Source organism: Lytechinus pictus, chromosome 7, assembly GCF_037042905.1.
Source record: "Lytechinus pictus isolate F3 Inbred chromosome 7, Lp3.0, whole genome shotgun sequence".
Classification (NCBI taxonomy): domain Eukaryota; kingdom Metazoa; phylum Echinodermata; class Echinoidea; order Temnopleuroida; family Toxopneustidae; genus Lytechinus; species Lytechinus pictus.
Window position 1 is genome coordinate 48,942,533 of NC_087251.1, and position 19,471 is coordinate 48,962,003.

The 19,471-nt window shown below is 37.4% G+C and overlaps 1 protein-coding gene across 2 annotated transcripts; it reads left to right on the forward strand.

Annotated features, from left to right (window-relative positions):
• The first annotated feature begins 1,905 nt into the window (after positions 1-1,905).
• Positions 1,906-14,817, forward strand: LOC129264270 (uncharacterized). Of its 2 annotated transcripts, none has more exons than XM_054902118.2 (3): positions 1,906-2,084; positions 2,655-3,924; positions 11,776-14,817. In XM_054902118.2, exons 2-3 carry the CDS (start codon positions 3,225-3,227, stop codon positions 12,429-12,431), a joined length of 1,356 nt encoding a protein of 451 aa, XP_054758093.2. In that variant the 5' UTR covers positions 1,906-2,084; positions 2,655-3,224; the 3' UTR covers positions 12,432-14,817. The 2 variants fall into 2 exon arrangements, with proteins under 2 accessions (XP_054758093.2, XP_054758094.2); XM_054902119.2 differs by having other exon boundaries at positions 1,981-2,173.
• Positions 14,818-19,471: the final 4,654 nt, after the last annotated feature.

Consider the following 19,471-nt stretch of genomic DNA (forward strand, 5'->3'; position numbering starts at 1 on the left):
GGTTAGGCCGCGGGTTAGGCTATATATGTTGTGCAAATGAACATCAAAATTCATAACCGTAAGATGGCTGAGTCGAAAGACTACGCAATAGTGGGAAGAGGAAGAAGAACAAGATCGCACCTTGAACCTCCTTGATATTACCGAAGAAACAAGAACAGACTACACGTTTGATATTGAACGTGGAATGCCACTCGACTCTTTCATTCCTATAGCACATGCCTGCATTATATCTCTTATCTCCCTGATTTCACTAGCAACTGAATCGCTCTACGATGTATTACGCTGTATATAACAGATAGTTAGGGGTGGATAGAGGGTAGCCGAGAGCAAGGAGGAAAGACAGGGAGAGGGGGAGAGGAAAAGAGAGAGAGGTATATACCAAGAGCTATAGGTATACAGATAGACTGGGGGAGGGCGGGGAGGGGGAGCATATAACGGGAACTCGGTATAAAAGAGACTATAAAGAGAAGCTGGGAGAGAGCCGAAGGGTGGGGGTAGGGGTGATCCCTAATTCCATGGAGCTATGCTAATTCGTACGAATGGGTAAGAATGTCTCATGTGTGTTCAAGGAGTGCCTTCCAATGATGAGGATCGAGCTAAGGGAGCTAGTCGTCTGTAGGGTACATGATCGAATATTACACTTGATGCAAGGCTTCATATAGTTTTCAGGAAGCGCAATGATAGGCGGTTCGCTGGGATTTCCCCTTTCTTATGCAAAGCACAACTGAAGGGCTTCCTTTTTCGTTAATCCACTGAACTGTATCAATGTCAGTCTCTCACAAAGATAAGTGCATTTGCAATATAGTTAATTATTTTCCACAAACTATCCTAGGCGATGGAGGAAAACATGGCCAGTCGGGTTACAATGACACAGTACACTGGCACATAAACAAAGTACCAGGATATATAACCCTCCCAACTCCCTGATATACCCGTATACTACATGCAGAGACCTCTCATTTTGTACTAACTTAAAGTTACGGGTCACCCTCTACATAATTTTACTTCACCCACAAACCGAAGCTGTGACAAAGACAATTTATAATAGTACACAGAGTATGACAATAATAATGAAACCATATGCATACACATTATAGCAAATCGCAAGTGCTGTATACATACTGAAACCGAAGTTACAGAGAATCGAGATAGTCTTCTTTTTCAGTACCGCAAAGGGAGTACCGGGGAGTGTCTGGATTTTAAGTACATGTAGCTAGTCCTTTTGAAATAGCCAAGCTATCCTAAACAAGGATTCCAATCCTTGATGATTCCTGGATTATAGAAAATCTCGATCTGTTACATTCCCTTATTCATCGCATGTTAGTATTTGCCCTGCGAACCATTCATCATTCCTACTATACGGGCGTGCCCCCATAATTTGCATTTTCTGGAGCCACCGCATGCAAAGCTCCAAATCTTCAGAGGGTGATCATTGTGTGAAATTGTATTTGTAGGTCTAAAGTGGATGGTCTTTTAGATTTACTTTCATTTGATTTGCGAAAGTCCCAATAATACGAATAATATGATCCGCGCCACTCAGTGCAGTTTATTTCAAATCAAGCAATAAACTTATTTATTTGCAACAGTTTCTGGAAAGAGATCGGCCATAATGTCATGTGGTCTCTGAAGTTGTAACGCTGCTTACGCCGGAGCGCTGTCTATGTTGTACTTCCTATATTCCCTAATGCACACATTCCCCTTGAGTCATAATTTATGCAGGAACACCAGACATGCCTCACACATATGCCACACTTGGCAAGCTGTTTCCTCAATGACCTCTTGAAAACCCTGCCTGTCTATGTGTGCCTGGAGTCGCCTGTGGATTCTTTTCTTTCGATCTCTCTCTCTCTTTCGCGCCAGAGCGAGCACTGAACACACAAAACACACGGTACCGACATCCTCGCAGAATATCAGCGAGGAGCTATTGTGTGTACGTGGCTGGCTGGCTTTGAATCTCCCTGTGCAATCCAGCCAACCAGCCAGTGCAAGGGCGACACACATGTCTAATCTATCAAGCATTCACTCACTGGGAGACTCAAGTGCTCCGGAAAATGATCAGAATTTTCCAGTGCAAGCACGACAGGGTATGATACAAAGGTCACTCCTATCGGTTAGCGCGGGAAAGATTGCGCTTGTGGGCAGGACTTAGCGTGGGTCCTTGGATTGCAAGAACGTGAGTGACGTAGGGGCTGTAGGGGAAACAGAAAGAGCTTTAGAGCGTGGCTCTCCTAGACAAGAGTAGTGCTTCTTGTCTATATTATAATTGAGGTGTAGCCAACTGCATGGTGTGCGTGGTGTGCTGTTGATATTGGAAGTACACTGTACAAGCGTATGAAGCATATCCACGCAGGCCTAATCTTACATCGCACTGGTGGGGGATATTCTTTGCTGAAATGAATGCCAACTTATTTTACATTTGGAGATACAAATACATCATTTTATGGATAAATAGCTGGGGAAGGTGATCAAGTGCAATTCTACTTTAAATCAAGCAAGAATTATCATTGAGTGACTGAACTGTATACCATTCCCATTTCATCAGCAACCAACGTTAATGAATGGATGCCTGCTGTTTGAACACCAATATACCACCAGTGGAATTAAATCCAGATTTCGCGCAAAATTATCTCATTTGTTTCTATGGTTTGTTTCAGATGTTGACCAGATAGACCCGGCCCATGACTTCAGTTTTACAACGCGATTGACCTTGGCATTATTAGCCTTGCCACCCATAGCAACGAATGAACATCGTTTGTATACACGCACATATATACAGTCAGGGCAGCTAATGAATTACACCATTACTCTTCTCGTGTATATCAAGTTGAGTACGCCTGTCGATCTTCCTGTCATTGTCATCGTCTCTCATTATTCCCGGAGCGAATTGTCTGCATGTGCCTTTTTAAATGCGGATGATATAGTGCTATATCGTCTTGAAATAAATGCGGCACGCTTCATGGAATTTGAACATACACTCAAATCCCTTCAAAGAACTTTGATCGAAACTAGATGCTCAAAGGATAAAGAGGAGTATTTGTCGAGACTGGTATTTAGTCGTTAGATCTGATATCTACCAAAGTGCAATTTAAACATTCAAACACCTCCAACATCATGGAAAATTGTTTAATAAAGTGAATTGTATTTGGGCCATATGCTATTCTGATAATCTTGATCGACATCTTATTCAAATATTGACAGATAGTAATCTGATCATTGACACAGGCATGATGTCCCAGGCGAATACTTTGAAACCACGTAGCATGCTACGAAAAAGACTACCTCGCTACAAATTTGAATCGTCTGACAGGACCCTCCTTCAAAATTTAGTCAATAAATATATTGGGATTCTTGAGCGCAAAGCCATCAACCAGAATATGCTTGATGAAAAGAAGCGCGCCTGGCAGCTCATAACGCAAAAGTTCAACTCTCAGTCCGTCGATAAGAGAATTCGCGATGCCAAACAACTGCGAAAGTGCTGGGAAAATATGAAATGGAGGGCGCGCCGTGAAGTAAAACAGGCTGACATAGAGGAGGACATGAGCGGCCACAACGGACACCATCTCTCAGACTTCACCCACCCCTCCCATCTCACATCTGGTATGATGGGGGTGGGGGAATTCATGGGTGGGAGCGTTGAACAAGATGACGAAGAAGAGGAGGATGACAACGAAGGGGAGTTCGATGATGACGATGACGAGGAGGAGATGGTGGCGCCTATGGGCACCGAACCGATTGAGATTAGCGATGATCTAGATCATCTGGATGCCACAGAGACGAACGGGAATCTCCCCTTGCCTTTGACTACCCCCCATGGTGATCCGCGGCATCCCAACGGACTTCCCATATCTCACCCGCCAGACGATGAATTAATTGGCAGCTTCGTCGCTGACGCTTGGATAGCAGAAGAAGCACCGGGAGAAGATGGTAATTTTCTTTTCTTTTATACCTCAGCTTTTAAGGCAACATTAATTGCGAGTTCAAAAATGAGTGAAGTATGTACATGCACAGTATGCACGTGTATACATCAGTGCGAAGCGTAATTGTCGCTGTATTATAATAGGCTGCAAGATGAGAATGGTTATCATACAACAACAACATAGATCTACTTGGTCTCTAAACTGAGAGATAACAAACACACAGTTGAATGGTAATACTACTCTGGTGTAAATAATGTAATGTACATTGGAAATCGTAGATCCGGTTAGACCAAGGAGGACCTTGGTAAAACGAGGGAAATAACTAGACTATAATAAAGTTGAGGTTCATTCAAATTTATACCATTATGGGGATTGATCACAAATACTTCAGCTTATTTTTACTCGATGAGACAAATTTCGATTGAGTTATATTAATTGAAACTCTTTCATGACATGGTACACCAAAATTAAGAGGTATTTTTGTCTGTTACTGGAATTTGACTTGATAGTATCATTCATTCCATAGCGCCCCCCCCCCCCCATTCCCCCGACTAAATTTGAAGACGTGCGTAGATATGAAATGAGAATGAGAATACCAGGAGGAATCATAGATCCAATAGTACTAATACCTCACTCAAATTAATATTCATTATTTTTCAACAGTGTAATTATTTTGATTAATCTCAATCTTGTACTAATTGAGATACATTTCAAAGACGCCATTGATGTGAATTAATTGTAACTCGTGCAATTTGACCCACTCAAATGACTCAAGTGAAGAGGCTGTATAGGTAATAAATTATCTCTCTTATTGAAATATGACTTGAGAGTCTATTTCCTTTCATGTCCCCCCTCCCCCCCCCCCCCCGAGGAAATTGAAGACAGGGATCATTCGCTCAAACGCTTGACTTAATTGTTCGGAATAAAAATTATAACATTCTGGAGATCAATTATCAATTTTTGATCTCCGCGTATCAAATGCAGAGCTTATAAAATTCATCGATATCATTATAAAAAATGAAGGTTGCGAGAGGTGAAGAATTACTAGCAATAAAGATCACATGTATTTCGATTTCAAAAAATAACAATAAGCCAGTGGCGTAATGAGCCCGAAATTTTGAGGGGGCCAGACATGGAATTTGGGGCCAAAAATTTCTAAGAAAGCTGCAAGCGATGCGAGTGAGCAAAAATGTTGACATTTTTAATACGAAAGTGTAATTTTGTAACAGATTTTGACTTAATTTTCAGAAAATAATGTCATATTCACCCCCTTTTCCTTGTATTATTTTCCTTGGTCGTGAAAATTTTGGAAGTCCATGACCCACAGCCCCACCTCCCCCCCCCCCCCCCATCTATACGCCATCAGTAGGCCCTACGCCATTGCCACGAGAGAACCTGAGTGGCCGGGGGAAGGGACAGAGTGCCCCACCACCTGACAGAATTTTGATGATTTTTTTTTATTGGAGGGTGTAAAAAATATACGAGATAACGAAATTACATTTGACCTCTCTCTTATTTTTTTTTTTTTGGGGGGGGGGTGGGGGGTCAGGGGGTTAGTATTTCCCTCCTGGCGGTGTTTTCTAGGTACGCCACGGAAGACGTCCAATCAATACTGATTTTACATTTGGCTTTTAAGACATAACATTGACTTCCAATCATGACAATTTCATACCAATGCCCATTTCTTCCCCCAAACAGCAGCATTTGAATGGATGTAAAGTTGTTATACCCCTACGGATGTATAGGCCTGCACACCTGCGCTGCAATAATGATTGTACCTATTTCACTCATGCATCAGGCAGTTTTTTTTTTCTTGTGACCTTTTCATATCGACGAAAGTAATTTGGATCTTTGATATTTACTAATTTACGTCAATATATGCATATATTCAACATAATATTTGATTTATGCTGCATGATGAAAAATTGATGGGATCTGGATTTCTCATGCATGGCTTAAAATTGATAATGGGTGTTGGAATCCGCTTTTCGAATTGTGGCAACATAGCCAAAACAAACAAACGAACCATGGTAATTAGAAGTCTGGAGTATATCTACGCAGTTCCTGCATGCACTGTAAATTGGCGCGAATCCGAAGTGTGTTCGGAAGTGAAGGATGCCCTGCATCTCTTAAGGCTCTTCTCCCCGATGATGTATGTACATTTCTACGTAACTCGATGGTGTGCTATCGTTGTATCTCGAACTTAAACCCACCCACTCGACAACCATAGTCTGCTTGTACAGACTTTGCATATACCCATTGCTAATATGGGTCTTCCACTTTAGGCAACTATGCGGTAGATAATACAAAGTCGTTTGCTACAATCATATTGCATTGCGATCTCTTATATACAGCGATAATAAAACTTAACCAGGGAATAATTGGGTGAATGAACAAGGAAGGACTCATCAAATGAGAGTTTCTTCAGGAATTTGAAGACGAGCTAAATCCGAACAATCTAATCTCGTTGAGGAAATAGATGCATTGATTGGAAATATAGTTCGTATTGAGAACTATATATTTCAATTTGGTTTGATAAATTGGTTGTGAAAATAAAATACTCGCAACCTCGACTACTTTGAAAAGGCTGCCATGTCCTTATTTGACGCACTCCGGAAATAGTTATATATAATTTATAAACAATATAAACTGTATTCACCACTATCGAAGTAATCTTATGTAATCACAAATGACTTTAAAATCAACGTGATTTAACAATGGAGATGTACTATTAAAAAAAGCCTCATCTTTTTTGGTGGAGGGGGTGCTCTTGTGATTGGTGTCGATTTTAGAGTAGAAGACGCATCTGCAAAGTACAGTATGGCCTCTACTTGAATTCCCAAAGCTCATGATCATGCATCAATACTGACAAGGGAAGGGGCCAAGCTTAAAGAAATGGAGGATTGAAGTATTTATAGGTTGATAGGGCCTACATATGAGAGTCAAGAAAAGACTTTTTATCTAGGAAAGCATTTGCATGGGAATGCATATGTAATAAGCTGCATTTGATCAGGGAATCAAATATTTCTCTGTCAACAAAACTCTTGTTTATGTGCATGTAGACAGTCTCCTTATGCATGGTTCAGAAACATGGTCATTCAAAAAGTATACTTAAAAGAGACTAGATGGCACATATACTCGACTTTTATTGAGGGTACAAAATATTAGTTGGAGAGATCATACAACAAAAGATGAAATTTATGGAGATCTCCCACCTATCTCCACCACGGTAAGTAAACGTATGAGATTTGCTGGTCACTGTTCCAAAAGTGAGAAGGAAGATTGCATATGTAGGGATATACATAATTTGTTACATTACCAACTCTTATGTCAGATCGCAAAGCCTGGCGTACCATTGTTGATTAATTCTCGGATGCATCCAATTTGTAGTGTAGTATATGAAAGAAATATGTGGTGAGAAAATGGCCACGGAATTTGCTCACAAGCTAGAACCAGGTAGGTGAAATGTTGGACAGTGGTGACAATTTAATAATGAAAAGAAAAGATCCACATTTTGCTTAATTTTCATGTCATATATCCGTAATATTGTAGCAGATACTTAGCTACTTGTTCTTAAGGCTAGAAGTGTCCGACTATCAGGAAGACATTAAATTCACTTCAGTGCATAGTTAATAGGATAGAAACTGGTTTGATGTCGACAGGATGAAAGACCTTTAAGTGACTTGAACTTGCACCTGGTAGTTCTCACGAGCTTTACAACATGTGGACTGTCGGCTGATGGATTCAGTCACATCGAAATTCACAGCGAAACCGACTAGATACTGACCAAAGCTAGTCCAATGACATATATCGCCATCGATTGGTTTCGTTGGTGTGACTGAACCCTACGGTAACATACTACTTTACACCACCTCCCAGTTCCCTGGTTAAATATACACATGTGAACCTGTTTGGTATGTTCATTTTCTTCACGAGATACTGAGATCAAACATGATTAGCCTATTGTCAATAAGCTATATAGTAATGACGACTCTGGATTGAGAGAGTAATAACGGGGCACACGTACAGTCAAGGGTCAAGTCCTTCCAAGAAAAATGTTGATTTGAATAAATAGAGATAAAATTCAGACTAGCATAACGCTGAAAATTTCATCAAAATCGGATGTAAAATAAGAAAGCAATGACATAAAGTTCTGCTTGTTTTCCACAAAACAGTGATATGCACAACTCAGTAACATGCAAATGAGACAGTCGATGATGTCCCTCACTATTTCTTTTCTTTTTTACTGTTCGAATTATCCAATATTTTGTTTTTTACAGATTTCAATAAAGACAACTTGACTGATGCTAATGCTAATTCCACATGTCACTTGACAATGAATGAGGAGAAAATTAGAATATTTCATATAATAGAATACCTTATCAATGTCTAGATCAGTTGTGGGTTGGTCTTTATGGAGGCGCACATCTTTCGTTTGTTTCTCTCAACTTTGTTTTGAATTCATTAAGACTATTTATTTTCCCCGGTAATTTAATTGATAGGCAGAAAACTGAGCGCTTAGAATCGTCTGTATTAAGCGCCCTACAAATGTTATAATATTATCATTAAAATACAAAAGAAATGAGTGGATGGCGTCATCAGTTTCTTCATTTTGCATACCGACCAGGATGTGCATATACTGTTGAGTGAAATAAGTGAACCTCTAAAATGTCATAACTCTCTTATTTTACATCGGATTTTGATGAAATTTTCAGTGTGATACTTGTTGGATTATTCTTTATTTATTCAAATCAACTTTTTGTTAGGGTGGACTTGTGCTGTAAAGCGTCTATTCCTTTCTTTATCATTATAATTTTTTTTTTTTTTTTTTGGGGGGGGGGAATGGGCGATAAATAGCAATACAATAACTTTAGTTAACCCATGGATTTCTGGATGTAAGGACGGCTGTTCCCAATTGGTCAGATGAAGAAGTAACAACCATGTGCAGCTATTTTGAGGGCTGTTGGTCCCCGAGGGTGGGGCGACACTCTCCAATAGACCCACCCCCCCCCCCCGGAACGCCGCCCATGGGCATATACAACATGAATATACTACAAACATTGAAAATCTATAGCTATCCATAAAGACCAGGTGGATCTTCGTGCAATATTCGGGGGGGGGGGGTGGATATCAATTTCATTGAAATTTTGGCCAGCACCAGTAGACCTAGTTCTACTCATCTTTGTTTTGACGTATAAGGACATCTATTTTTAGTTAAGTATTACATTTTTTCACGGATGTGTAATTAAAGGTCAAGTCTACCCCAGAAAAATGTTAATTTGAATGAATAGATAATAATTCCAACAAGCTTAACGTTGAAAATTTCATCAAAATCGGATGTAAAATAAGAAAGTTATTTCATTTTAAAGTTTCGCTTATTTTTTTACAAAAGAGTTATATGCACAACTCAGTGAAATACAAATGAGAGAGTCGATGATGTCCCACACTTACTATTTCTTTTGTTTTTTATTGTTTGAAATATACAATTTTTCAATTTTTACAGATTTGACAATAAGGGCCTACTTGACTGAACCATGAAATTATAAACAATGATAATTCCACATGTTCAGGGAGGGTTGAAATTTTGTTTCAAAGGACAATGAGGAGAAAATTTGAATATTTCATGTAATGAAATACAAAAGAAATAGTGAGTGAGTGATGTCATTTGCAACAGACAAGGATGTGCATAATAGTGTTTTGTGAAATTAAACGAAACTTAAAAATGTCATAACTTTCTTATTTTACATCCGATTTTGATGAAATTTTCAACGTTAAGCTTGTTGAATTTTCTGTTTTTATTCAAATCAACTCCTTGTTAGGTTGGACTTGTTATAAGATGTACCCGGTATACAGTAATATCCATGCAGAACCCTATATTTTCACCTGGTCGAATAGAAAGATTATAGTACTTGAACTCATGGAAAACTGTTTTCTCTGAATCGGGTGTTGCCAGAAATAAAGGAAAATTGTGTATTCCATGTACTTTTACTATTAATTAAAAAAAGAATGTTTGCAACCTGAGTCAAAACATCTTGACCGTTCGTCACTTGCGGGCTGGAATCGTGCATGGTGCCCCTTGTGTGACACCACTATGTGTTTATAAACAACGTACTCTTTCATATCTCTTTCATCCTGCTGCGAACCATGTCATTTTCGTATCGTACTTTTTCAAGCCCAGTGTTAGTGATGCATTCATTGTTCACTTGACAAAGCTTGCAAAGTACACTGGTTGTCTCGTTGCCAAGGGGAACGAGGAACGAGTTATCGTTGCCATGTACTTGACATCAATTGGGCATTGATCGTAGCTGGAAACGTAGGCCAACAGAGCGTGTATTGCCACGACTGTATTTGGCAATTCCACTATTAGAAATGTTTATTATTTTATAGCAAGCCCTTATCTCGCCGCAACATTTTTTCCCCGTTGAGTAACGTTGTCTAAAAGGGGGGCACGACGGGAATGTAGGAAGGGGGGGGGGGCATTAAGAAGCATATTTGCAACATAAACTACAATAAAAATTTCTGTATGAATCATATCTCCCACATAGAAAACCCGCACACTGATAACAACCAAGCCAAATGATATATTCATATAAGCGAGTTCGTTTGATCAATGAAAGAAAAAATACCTTTTTACTTCTAGGAATCAATATCTACCAGAGTAAATGACAATAATCTTTGGCAATATTACATGTCAAGGCCTAAATTATGTCGCCTATAATACGTTTTCTAACTCGGTGAGTTACATTCCAAACTTGGGATAATTCCAAGTTTGACATTGAAAATGAATACGTGCAGATGTTTGTATTTCAAACCTTTGAGATCGTAACGTATACAAAACATATATACTAGTTTGAATTGTGGATTGGAATCACAACACTTCTATAATTATTGTTGGATGGAATTCTGTTAGATGTTAAGGGGTTGGATAGGGGAGGGGTATGCATGCCTGTATGAGGGCTTGTCTTATGCAAAATGGGTCGACACGATGGCAATTTGAAAGGCAATCATGTGTTTGAGGTGATACGTCCACGTTATATTATATTAATTCAGTAGGACCTAGTAACGGGAAGAGTCAGATGAAGAAGAAATTAATAGAGAAGTGAGTGGAAAAGAATATATGCAGTTCATTCGGAGCCTATTTGAGGGATATTCACAATAAACTCAAAAGAATTTGACAATTAAAAATAGATTTAAAATTGATATATGTACATGTAGGTGGAGTTTTAGCTTTGTATCTTTTGATTGGTGGAAGTTATCCATGAAAAAGGAGGGAAGTGCACACTAGCGTACCTACGGGGGGGGGGGCAGTCTGCCCCCCCCCCCTGACGAGCCACAACCCATGCAAAGGACGTATCCCTGCCCCCCTGACGACCTTGAAAGACATTTTTTGCCCCCCCCCCCCCCCCTGACGAGCTTGAAGACCTTTTTTTTTTTTTTTTTTTTTTTTTTTTTTGAACGGTTTTGCCCCCCTGTGGAAAATCCTAGGTACGCCACTGGAAGTGCAGCATTTATATTGACAAGATAATGTAAAGCTGTTGATTTTTACCTCGAAATCGTCACATTATTTGTGATATTCATTAACAATTACATGTATGGCGTCGGTATGCTTGCAATTATTTGGAATGCTCTGCAATATAATATTACTATCCTTAAATCACTGACTTTCGATCGATCTAAACGATGTCATCGAAAGCATTATATTAAGCTGTGATTTTTTAAAATCAAATTATACAAAAAAATGTATGTCATACAGCATAAGACAAATGGCACGCTTAACAGAACTGTATTGTTTTGTAAACATGAGGCTTATCCGTGGGAAAACTTCAGTTTTCTTGTTTTATCATTTATTCATATGTAGGTGATCGCGAAGATATCCACCTGCAAACGGATATCGGCGATGCATCACAAGAAAACCAAATATGGAACGGATCGACCTCGCCTGTTGGAGGGATGGGAGGAGGAGCATCCACGTCGTCATCGACCAGACACACTCACACACCTCCATTGGCCGCCAGTGATACCAGCCAGGACCGCATCCCTCGGGCGCCATCGGTCTCATCCTCCATGGGCGACGCCGCAGAATCACTATCTTCTCGACATTCCATCAGCTCGTCATCGCGCAACAACAAGCGACCACGTGACAAAGTGTACACCAATCAGAGCAACGCACATCAACCCCGTCGGCCCAGCTCATCAGCGTCGCCAGTCGTGCTTCTAGACGGAGACGGGGAGTCGTCGGCAATCGCTGAGAGAAGAAGTAGTGTCGAGGAAGCAGAGCGGCAGATGCGTACCGACGAGGATCACGGGAAGAGAATGGAATTGCTCCAGGCGCAGCTGGACTTTGAGAAATCGAAGGTGGAGCGGATGCGGAGGATGATGGAGATGAGTGAGATTGAACATAGAGCAAGGATGAGGATGTTGGTTAGATATCAACAAGTCGCCGAGAAACAGAAAGAGTACTGGTCGCATCATGTAGATACTGTGAAACGGGACGAAGTGACCGACCAATTCTAAATAACTCAAGTTTGTAAGTTTTTGTACGCCAACATGGATTTCTCCCATATGGACTTTCATGAAAAGATGATGAAATGAGGAGCTAAATTAATTAAATTATGATATTTTCTTACATGGTACATAAACAGAGACTTAGAAGAGCTCCTTCTTGTTTTTTTTTCTGTATTTATATATCACTTTAAATTTCATTTCTTTTTGTTTCTTTACACGTTCTGCTTAAAGTATGGTATTTGGAAAAGATAAGATATACCAAAATATTCAATATTAGTTGCAGCTTCAAAATAATTTTATGTGAACGGTTGTATCATTCGGATATAATACCAAAACATTGTGATCAATTATATTCACAAGTATTGATTCCTTTTTCTGGTGCAACACGTTCCATTGTACAAGAATATAATCATCCACGATGCACAATACAAAAAATTAACATTTTCTTAATTCTTTGATCTGTAAATCTTATAACACATACTCCCTAAAATGATGAATAATTTCCTTTTTATCTTTACATCATTCATTACGCAATATGCCTTTCCAGAACTAATGTGAACATGTAAGTTCATGCACTGTTTGGGGTGTTTTTAATAGAGATCCCAAATGAACTTCATGTTTTAGAATCGATATTGATGACATCTTTATGACGGTTTGATTAAAGAGTAGGCCCTATATATATGAAGATTATCCGAATGTACATTGGCATAAGGCAGGACTGGAGAATCACTGTTTCAAGTTTATTTCATTTGACATTGAGAGCAAGTAATTCAAAGTGGCAGTGTGTTGGGGGACAAAACAATGTTCTTTACTAGTTCAGTGTAATGAATTGTTTTCCAAGCGTTAGCCATTCTATTCAACACCCTGCTTTCAAATTAATTGATTTGTAATTGAGTGATATACTCTCCCTCTCAATTGTATACAGGTTTTTTCATCAAAATGCTTTTACCAAAGAAAATTTCCTATGAATCTATGTGTATGAACATGTGTTTAATAATTTCAAACATATTCCCTTTTAATATTATGAATGATTAGAAAAATTGAATCTATAAAAGGAATTGCTGCATGACACAAATGTCATAGCAGATTCTATTTCATTTCAGTAATTATTTGAATTTATATTACAAACATAATTATTATTTCTTCATATGAACCACATCATTAATTTTTAGTGGGGATATCTTTTTCCTATACCTTTGACTTCAGTGGCCTCTGTCCTTTTTTGCTTGGGGAAAATAACAGTTTCACTGTTTACTATTTTTGTTACCTTTAGGTTTTGTGTGACAAATTCATCTGAAAGACTATAAGAAATCAAGTAGGTTTATGTTCCATTAAAAAAGTCTGTCTTGACATGGATATCTCTCTATTTTTGTTAAAACCAGATGACAAATTTTATGAATAATGTGGATAGTAATCAATTAGATTGCCTGGTGGGTGTTTCATAAAGCTGTTCGTAAGATAAGAGCAACTTTAAGAACGACTGGTGATCCTTTCTTTTGGTAAATGGTATACACCATTGGCGATGGTTTAGCGCGTAAGAAAGGTTCACCAGTCGTTCTTAAAGTGGCTCTTAACTTACAAACAGCTTTATGAAACAGCCAATTAAATAACACGTGCACTGGCACTTATGCAAAACTTTTAATTCACAATTAACTCTTTGTGAAACATTCTCATAATATGAAAAATTGCTTTGATTTATAAAGTCGACTTAAACTTACATTGACTTATAAAGGCTTAACTGCTTTTCTATGAAATCATTGATATCAACCTACTTAGCAGTTTTCTGTGAGCATTCTCTATGACTTTTCAGCTTTTTCCAAGAAGTATTTTTTGGTTATTGTTTTACAGACCTAGAATTTGAATTACTTTCAAAGTATTGTAGCTTTATGTTATTCATAACTGGGAAGCTTCTCAACAACAACAAAAAAATGATGAAGTATGAAATGAGAAGGTTTTGTCACATTTGTCAGAGTACTTTATGGTTCTTTCATATTTTTTTTTTTGGTTATAGGGGCTTTGTTTAAAAAAAATAAAACTTGAAATGAAAAATACCCTGAAGAGGTTTTAGAAAAAAAGGAACTTTCATTTTTAGACAGTATATTTTAATTTACAGATTTGTTTTCCTTGAGCAGTACTGTATAATATATGAAGGTATGAATATTCTTTTTGAGGAAGTTTCACTTTCTTGAATCACAGAGATGTTAGTTTATCACACTTAGACATTTGAAGCATAAAATTTGGTGAACTATCACATTCACAAATATATACCATAAGATGTTTTGTTCATGTTCTTTGTCTGTGGATTTTTTAAATTATTATGCATTTGAGAGCTCTTGGTTGCCTTTGCTTAAAAAATATCTTCTTTTCATAACAAAATAAATTATACTGAAAAGAACACCTTGTCAGATTCTTCAGTACTTTATCATAAATTCAGTCAAACCTGTCTTAGTGACCACCTGTCTAAAGTGAAAGCCTGTCTTTAGTGGCCACCAAGATTGTCTTCCATTTGAAAGGAATATGTGTATAGTACCCGTCTATAAAACCTGCCTGTCCCCACTGGCTATATTTCAGTTTCTATTTGGTCACCTTGGCAGACAGGTTTACATGTAACCATAACATGAACATTATGAAGGGATGATTGGATGTTTGGTTAAATGTGTGTATGAATAGAATTTTCATTTAAAGTCCATAATAAAGAGAAATTAATTTTTAAAAGGGTGGAATGGTAGGAAAGCAAGGAGTGGGGGTCATGACATGCATCTTTTTATTATTGTGAATTTATTGTGAGATTTTTAAGGTTGTTTGGGGCTGGTGAAAAAAAAGTTGTCCAGTTTCAAACTGTGTTTGGTGATCCACAGAAATTGTGTTTCCTTTTGGATCACAAAGTGTCAATTTTGCAAATTTTCATCATTGAAAAGAGACATCTACAATCCCTTATCCTCAGTGGTCACAAAAAGAGAGGAGTTAATTTAGTTTTTGTTGTCATTAATAAGCTTCTGAAGGGCACGGGTCCGGTAATAAGTCAAGACTTATTTTATTAAGACGTGATAAAACAGTGAGGACATCAACCTGATACCACTGGGGTTCGTGGGGGGGGGGGGATCGGTTCTGCATCTCAATATACATTATTATGCCACTTTCATCATGCAAACATTTATCTAGAATTATGTTTAATATCTGTGGCCAAAATTTCAAGGGGGTCATAATTCCCCCCCCCCCCCCCCCCCCCGTTACCCAAAGTTATAACATGACCAGAAATACACCAAGAGTACTAGAATTAAAGCCAAAACCAAGACAAGTTTCAGGTTGTTTTGGCTTGTAAATGATCAATGTAGGGGAGTAGGATGGATAAGTACACATATGAATGTTGGATGAAATAACAGATGACAAGGCTTCTAAACTGGATGTTGAATATTTATATTACGACTTGTTACTGGATGAAGAATGGCATACAAGTGTAGTAATTTCATAATCTGAGTTGTTGATGTTATTGTAATACTGTGTACATGCAGCACATACCTTTCACATTTCATGTTCTTGTATCTCCGTTCTAAGGGTAGGGGGTAATAAAATCAAACTTCAAATCAAAACAAGTAAGGGGAGAAACGGAACATATAGTACATTTTAATTGTGTGATTTTGAATGAGAAAGTGAGACATCTGACCATCTGCAGATAAAGGTCATTTGAACTAAAGTCTTTGTCCCACTGAGAGACTTTTTTAAAGTATTGCCCAACATATCAACATTCTGATTTATGGAAAGTGGATTCCAAACACTGAACCTCACTGATTATAAAAAGCAGGTGAAAGGAATAGCTTGTCTCTACCTGTGGGTGCTCACAGTGAAAGGTGCATGCATAAAATTGGACTGCGCTATGAGAGTAAAATTTTTGTTCACTATCAGTGCATTCTATGTTATCCACAGGGAGTTATTTATGAGACGCCGAATGTACCAATATTATATAGAACAATTATTTGTTATATAATCATTATTTATTAAATAATAACTATTATTTATATATAATTTACATTTTATTTGTAAATAACTACTATTATATAAAATATCATTTCTAATTATTTATATATAATTCCAAGTAATACTTCATTATTTGTAAATAATAATAGTTCGACATTCCATTATTTATAAATAATGATTATTTGTTTTTCATTATTTATAAATAATGATTATTTGTTTTTCATTATTTATAAATAATGATTATTTGTTTTTCATTATTTACAAATAATGATTATTTGTTTTTCATTATTTATAAATAATGATTATTTGTTTTTCATTATTTATATATAATGATTATTTGTTTTTCATTATTTACAAATAATGATTATTTGTTTTTCATTATTTATAAATAATGATTATTTGTTTTTCATTATTTATATATAATGATTATTTGTTTTTCATTATTTACAAATAATGATTATTTGTTTTTCATTATTTATAAATAATGATTATTTGTTTTTCATTATTTATAAATAATGATTATTTGTTTTTCATTATTTATAAATAATGATTATTTGTTTTTCATTATTTACAAATAATGATTATTTGTTTTTCATTATTTATAAATAATGATTATTTGTTTTTCATTATTTATAAATAATTTGTTGAGTTTTCCATTATTTATAAATAATGATTATTTGTTAAATAATGAAAACGTCTACTTCATTATTTATAAATAATTTTTATTTAATGTTCGAGTTTTCCATTATTTATAAATAAAGATTATTTGTTAAATAATGAAATATCTACTTCATTATTTATAAATAATAATTTTGTTTCAATATCCCATTATTTATAAATAATCATTATTTATAAACAATTTTTACAGTTTGCCATTATATACAAATAATCATTATTTATATACAAATAACCATTATTTATTAAATAATGCCATTATTTATTAAATAATGCCATTATTTATTAAATAATGGAAAACTCGCTATAACATGCAAATGTGGGACCGCCCATGATATGAATATTCATGATGCGATTTCCTTTTTCGTGATTTTTCTTCACAAATTTTTGTCCATTTCCTCTTCATAATGACATTTCTTGAAGCAATTTTCTAGGGATATGGTCTGATTGTAATATTCTTCATTTTCTATATAACTTCGTCTTCGTAGAAATATCAAAAAGTGTAATTTTATACGATTTTTCCTACAGTTCACAATCCCCATAGGCGCGCGTGTACGGTAGGGACAACCGGTGAATCGACGGAGTGCTCTTCATCGAAATACTACGTTGGTTGGTCCCCGGAAGTGGCGGGCGGAATTTAGCCCGAATCCTCGATGGAAGTCGATCAAGTGCATATGAGCTGAGAGAGTGAAATATCAGTGTACTTGTACAGGCCCTTCTACTTTTTATAAATATTTCTTGTTGCTTTTTTTGTTAAGTTAATTTTTCCTGGTGTAGAGATAAGTTTCAGTTCTAATAATGCACTTCAAATACATTTTGGAGTGTCTGTTTGAGGCGTTTGGGGTGATTTCACCCTGGCCCCAAAATGCTCGCAACGACAATATACGGGGGCATGATGACCCCTAAATTTTTAAAAACTTATTTTTCTATTGAAAATTATCACAAAATTCACCAAAAGTGTGCACGAAAGCCTTCGTATTTCACTTTTAAAACTCCGAAAAGTGCCCAAATGACAAGCTTGGTCGCTTCGCTGTGTCGCTTTCAACTTGAGAACGTTTACGCGTCTGCTCCCCCCCCCCCTCCTCCGAAAGAAATTCTGTATACGACCATGCTCTAAAGAGCCTGGCACATTGATTTATGTATACTTTCATTTTCATTATTTTTATCTCATTATCAACATGGCCTTACGCAGAATTTTTTCCAGGGGGGCCGGGGCCGGAGCATGACGCGCGTAAACTTTCTCAAAAAAATCTTGAAAGCGAGACAGCCACGGGACCAAGCCCAAATGACAAGCTTTGTCGCTTCGCTGTCTCGCTTTCAACTTGAGAACGTTTACACGCGTCTGCCCCCACCCCCCGAAAGAAATTCTGTGAACGGCCATGCTCAAAAGAGCATATGGCACATTGATTTATATGTACTTTTCATTTTCATTATTTTTATCACATTATCATCATGGCCTTACACAGAATTTTTACCGGGGGGGGGGGGGGGGGGGCAGCTAGGACGCGCGTAAAGTTTCTCAAAAAAATCTTGAAAGCGAGACAGCGACGCGACCAAGCTCAAATGACAAGCTTGGTCGCTTCGCTTTCTCAAGATTTTTATGAGAAAGTTTACGCGCGTCCTGCTCCCCCCACCCCCCCCCCCCCGGAAAAAATTCATAAGGCCATGATGATAATGAGATAAAAATAATGAAAATGAAGTATACATAAATCAATGTGCCAGGCTCTTTAGAGCATGGCCGCATACAGAATTTCTTTCGGAGGAGGGGGGGGGGGAAGCAGACGCGTAAACTTTCTCAAGTTGAAAACGACACAGCGAAGCGACCAAGCTTGTCATTTGGGCACTTTTTGGAGTTTTAAAAGTGAAATACGAAGGCTTTCGTGCACACTTTTGGTGAATTTTGTGATAATTTTCAATAGAAAAATAAGTTTTTAAAAAATTAGGGGTCATCATGCCCCCGTATTGTCGTTGCGAGCATTTTGGGGCCAGGGTGAAATCGCCCCAAACGCCTCAAACAGACACTCCAAAATGTATTTGAAGTGCATTATTAGAACTGAAACTTATCTCTACACCAGGAAAAATTAACTTAACAAAAAAAGCAACAAGAAATATTTATAAAAAGTAGAAGGGCCTGTACAAGTACACTGATATTTCACTCTCTCAGCTCATATGCACTTGATCGACTTCCATCGAGGATTCGGGCTAAATTCCGCCCGCCACTTCCGGGGACCAACCAACGTAGTATTTCGATGAAGAGCACTCCGTCGATTCACCGGTTGTCCCTACCGTACACGCGCGCCTATGGGGATTGTGAACTGTAGGAAAAATCGTATAAAATTACACTTTTTGATATTTCTACGAAGACGAAGTTATATAGAAAATGAAGAATATTACAATCA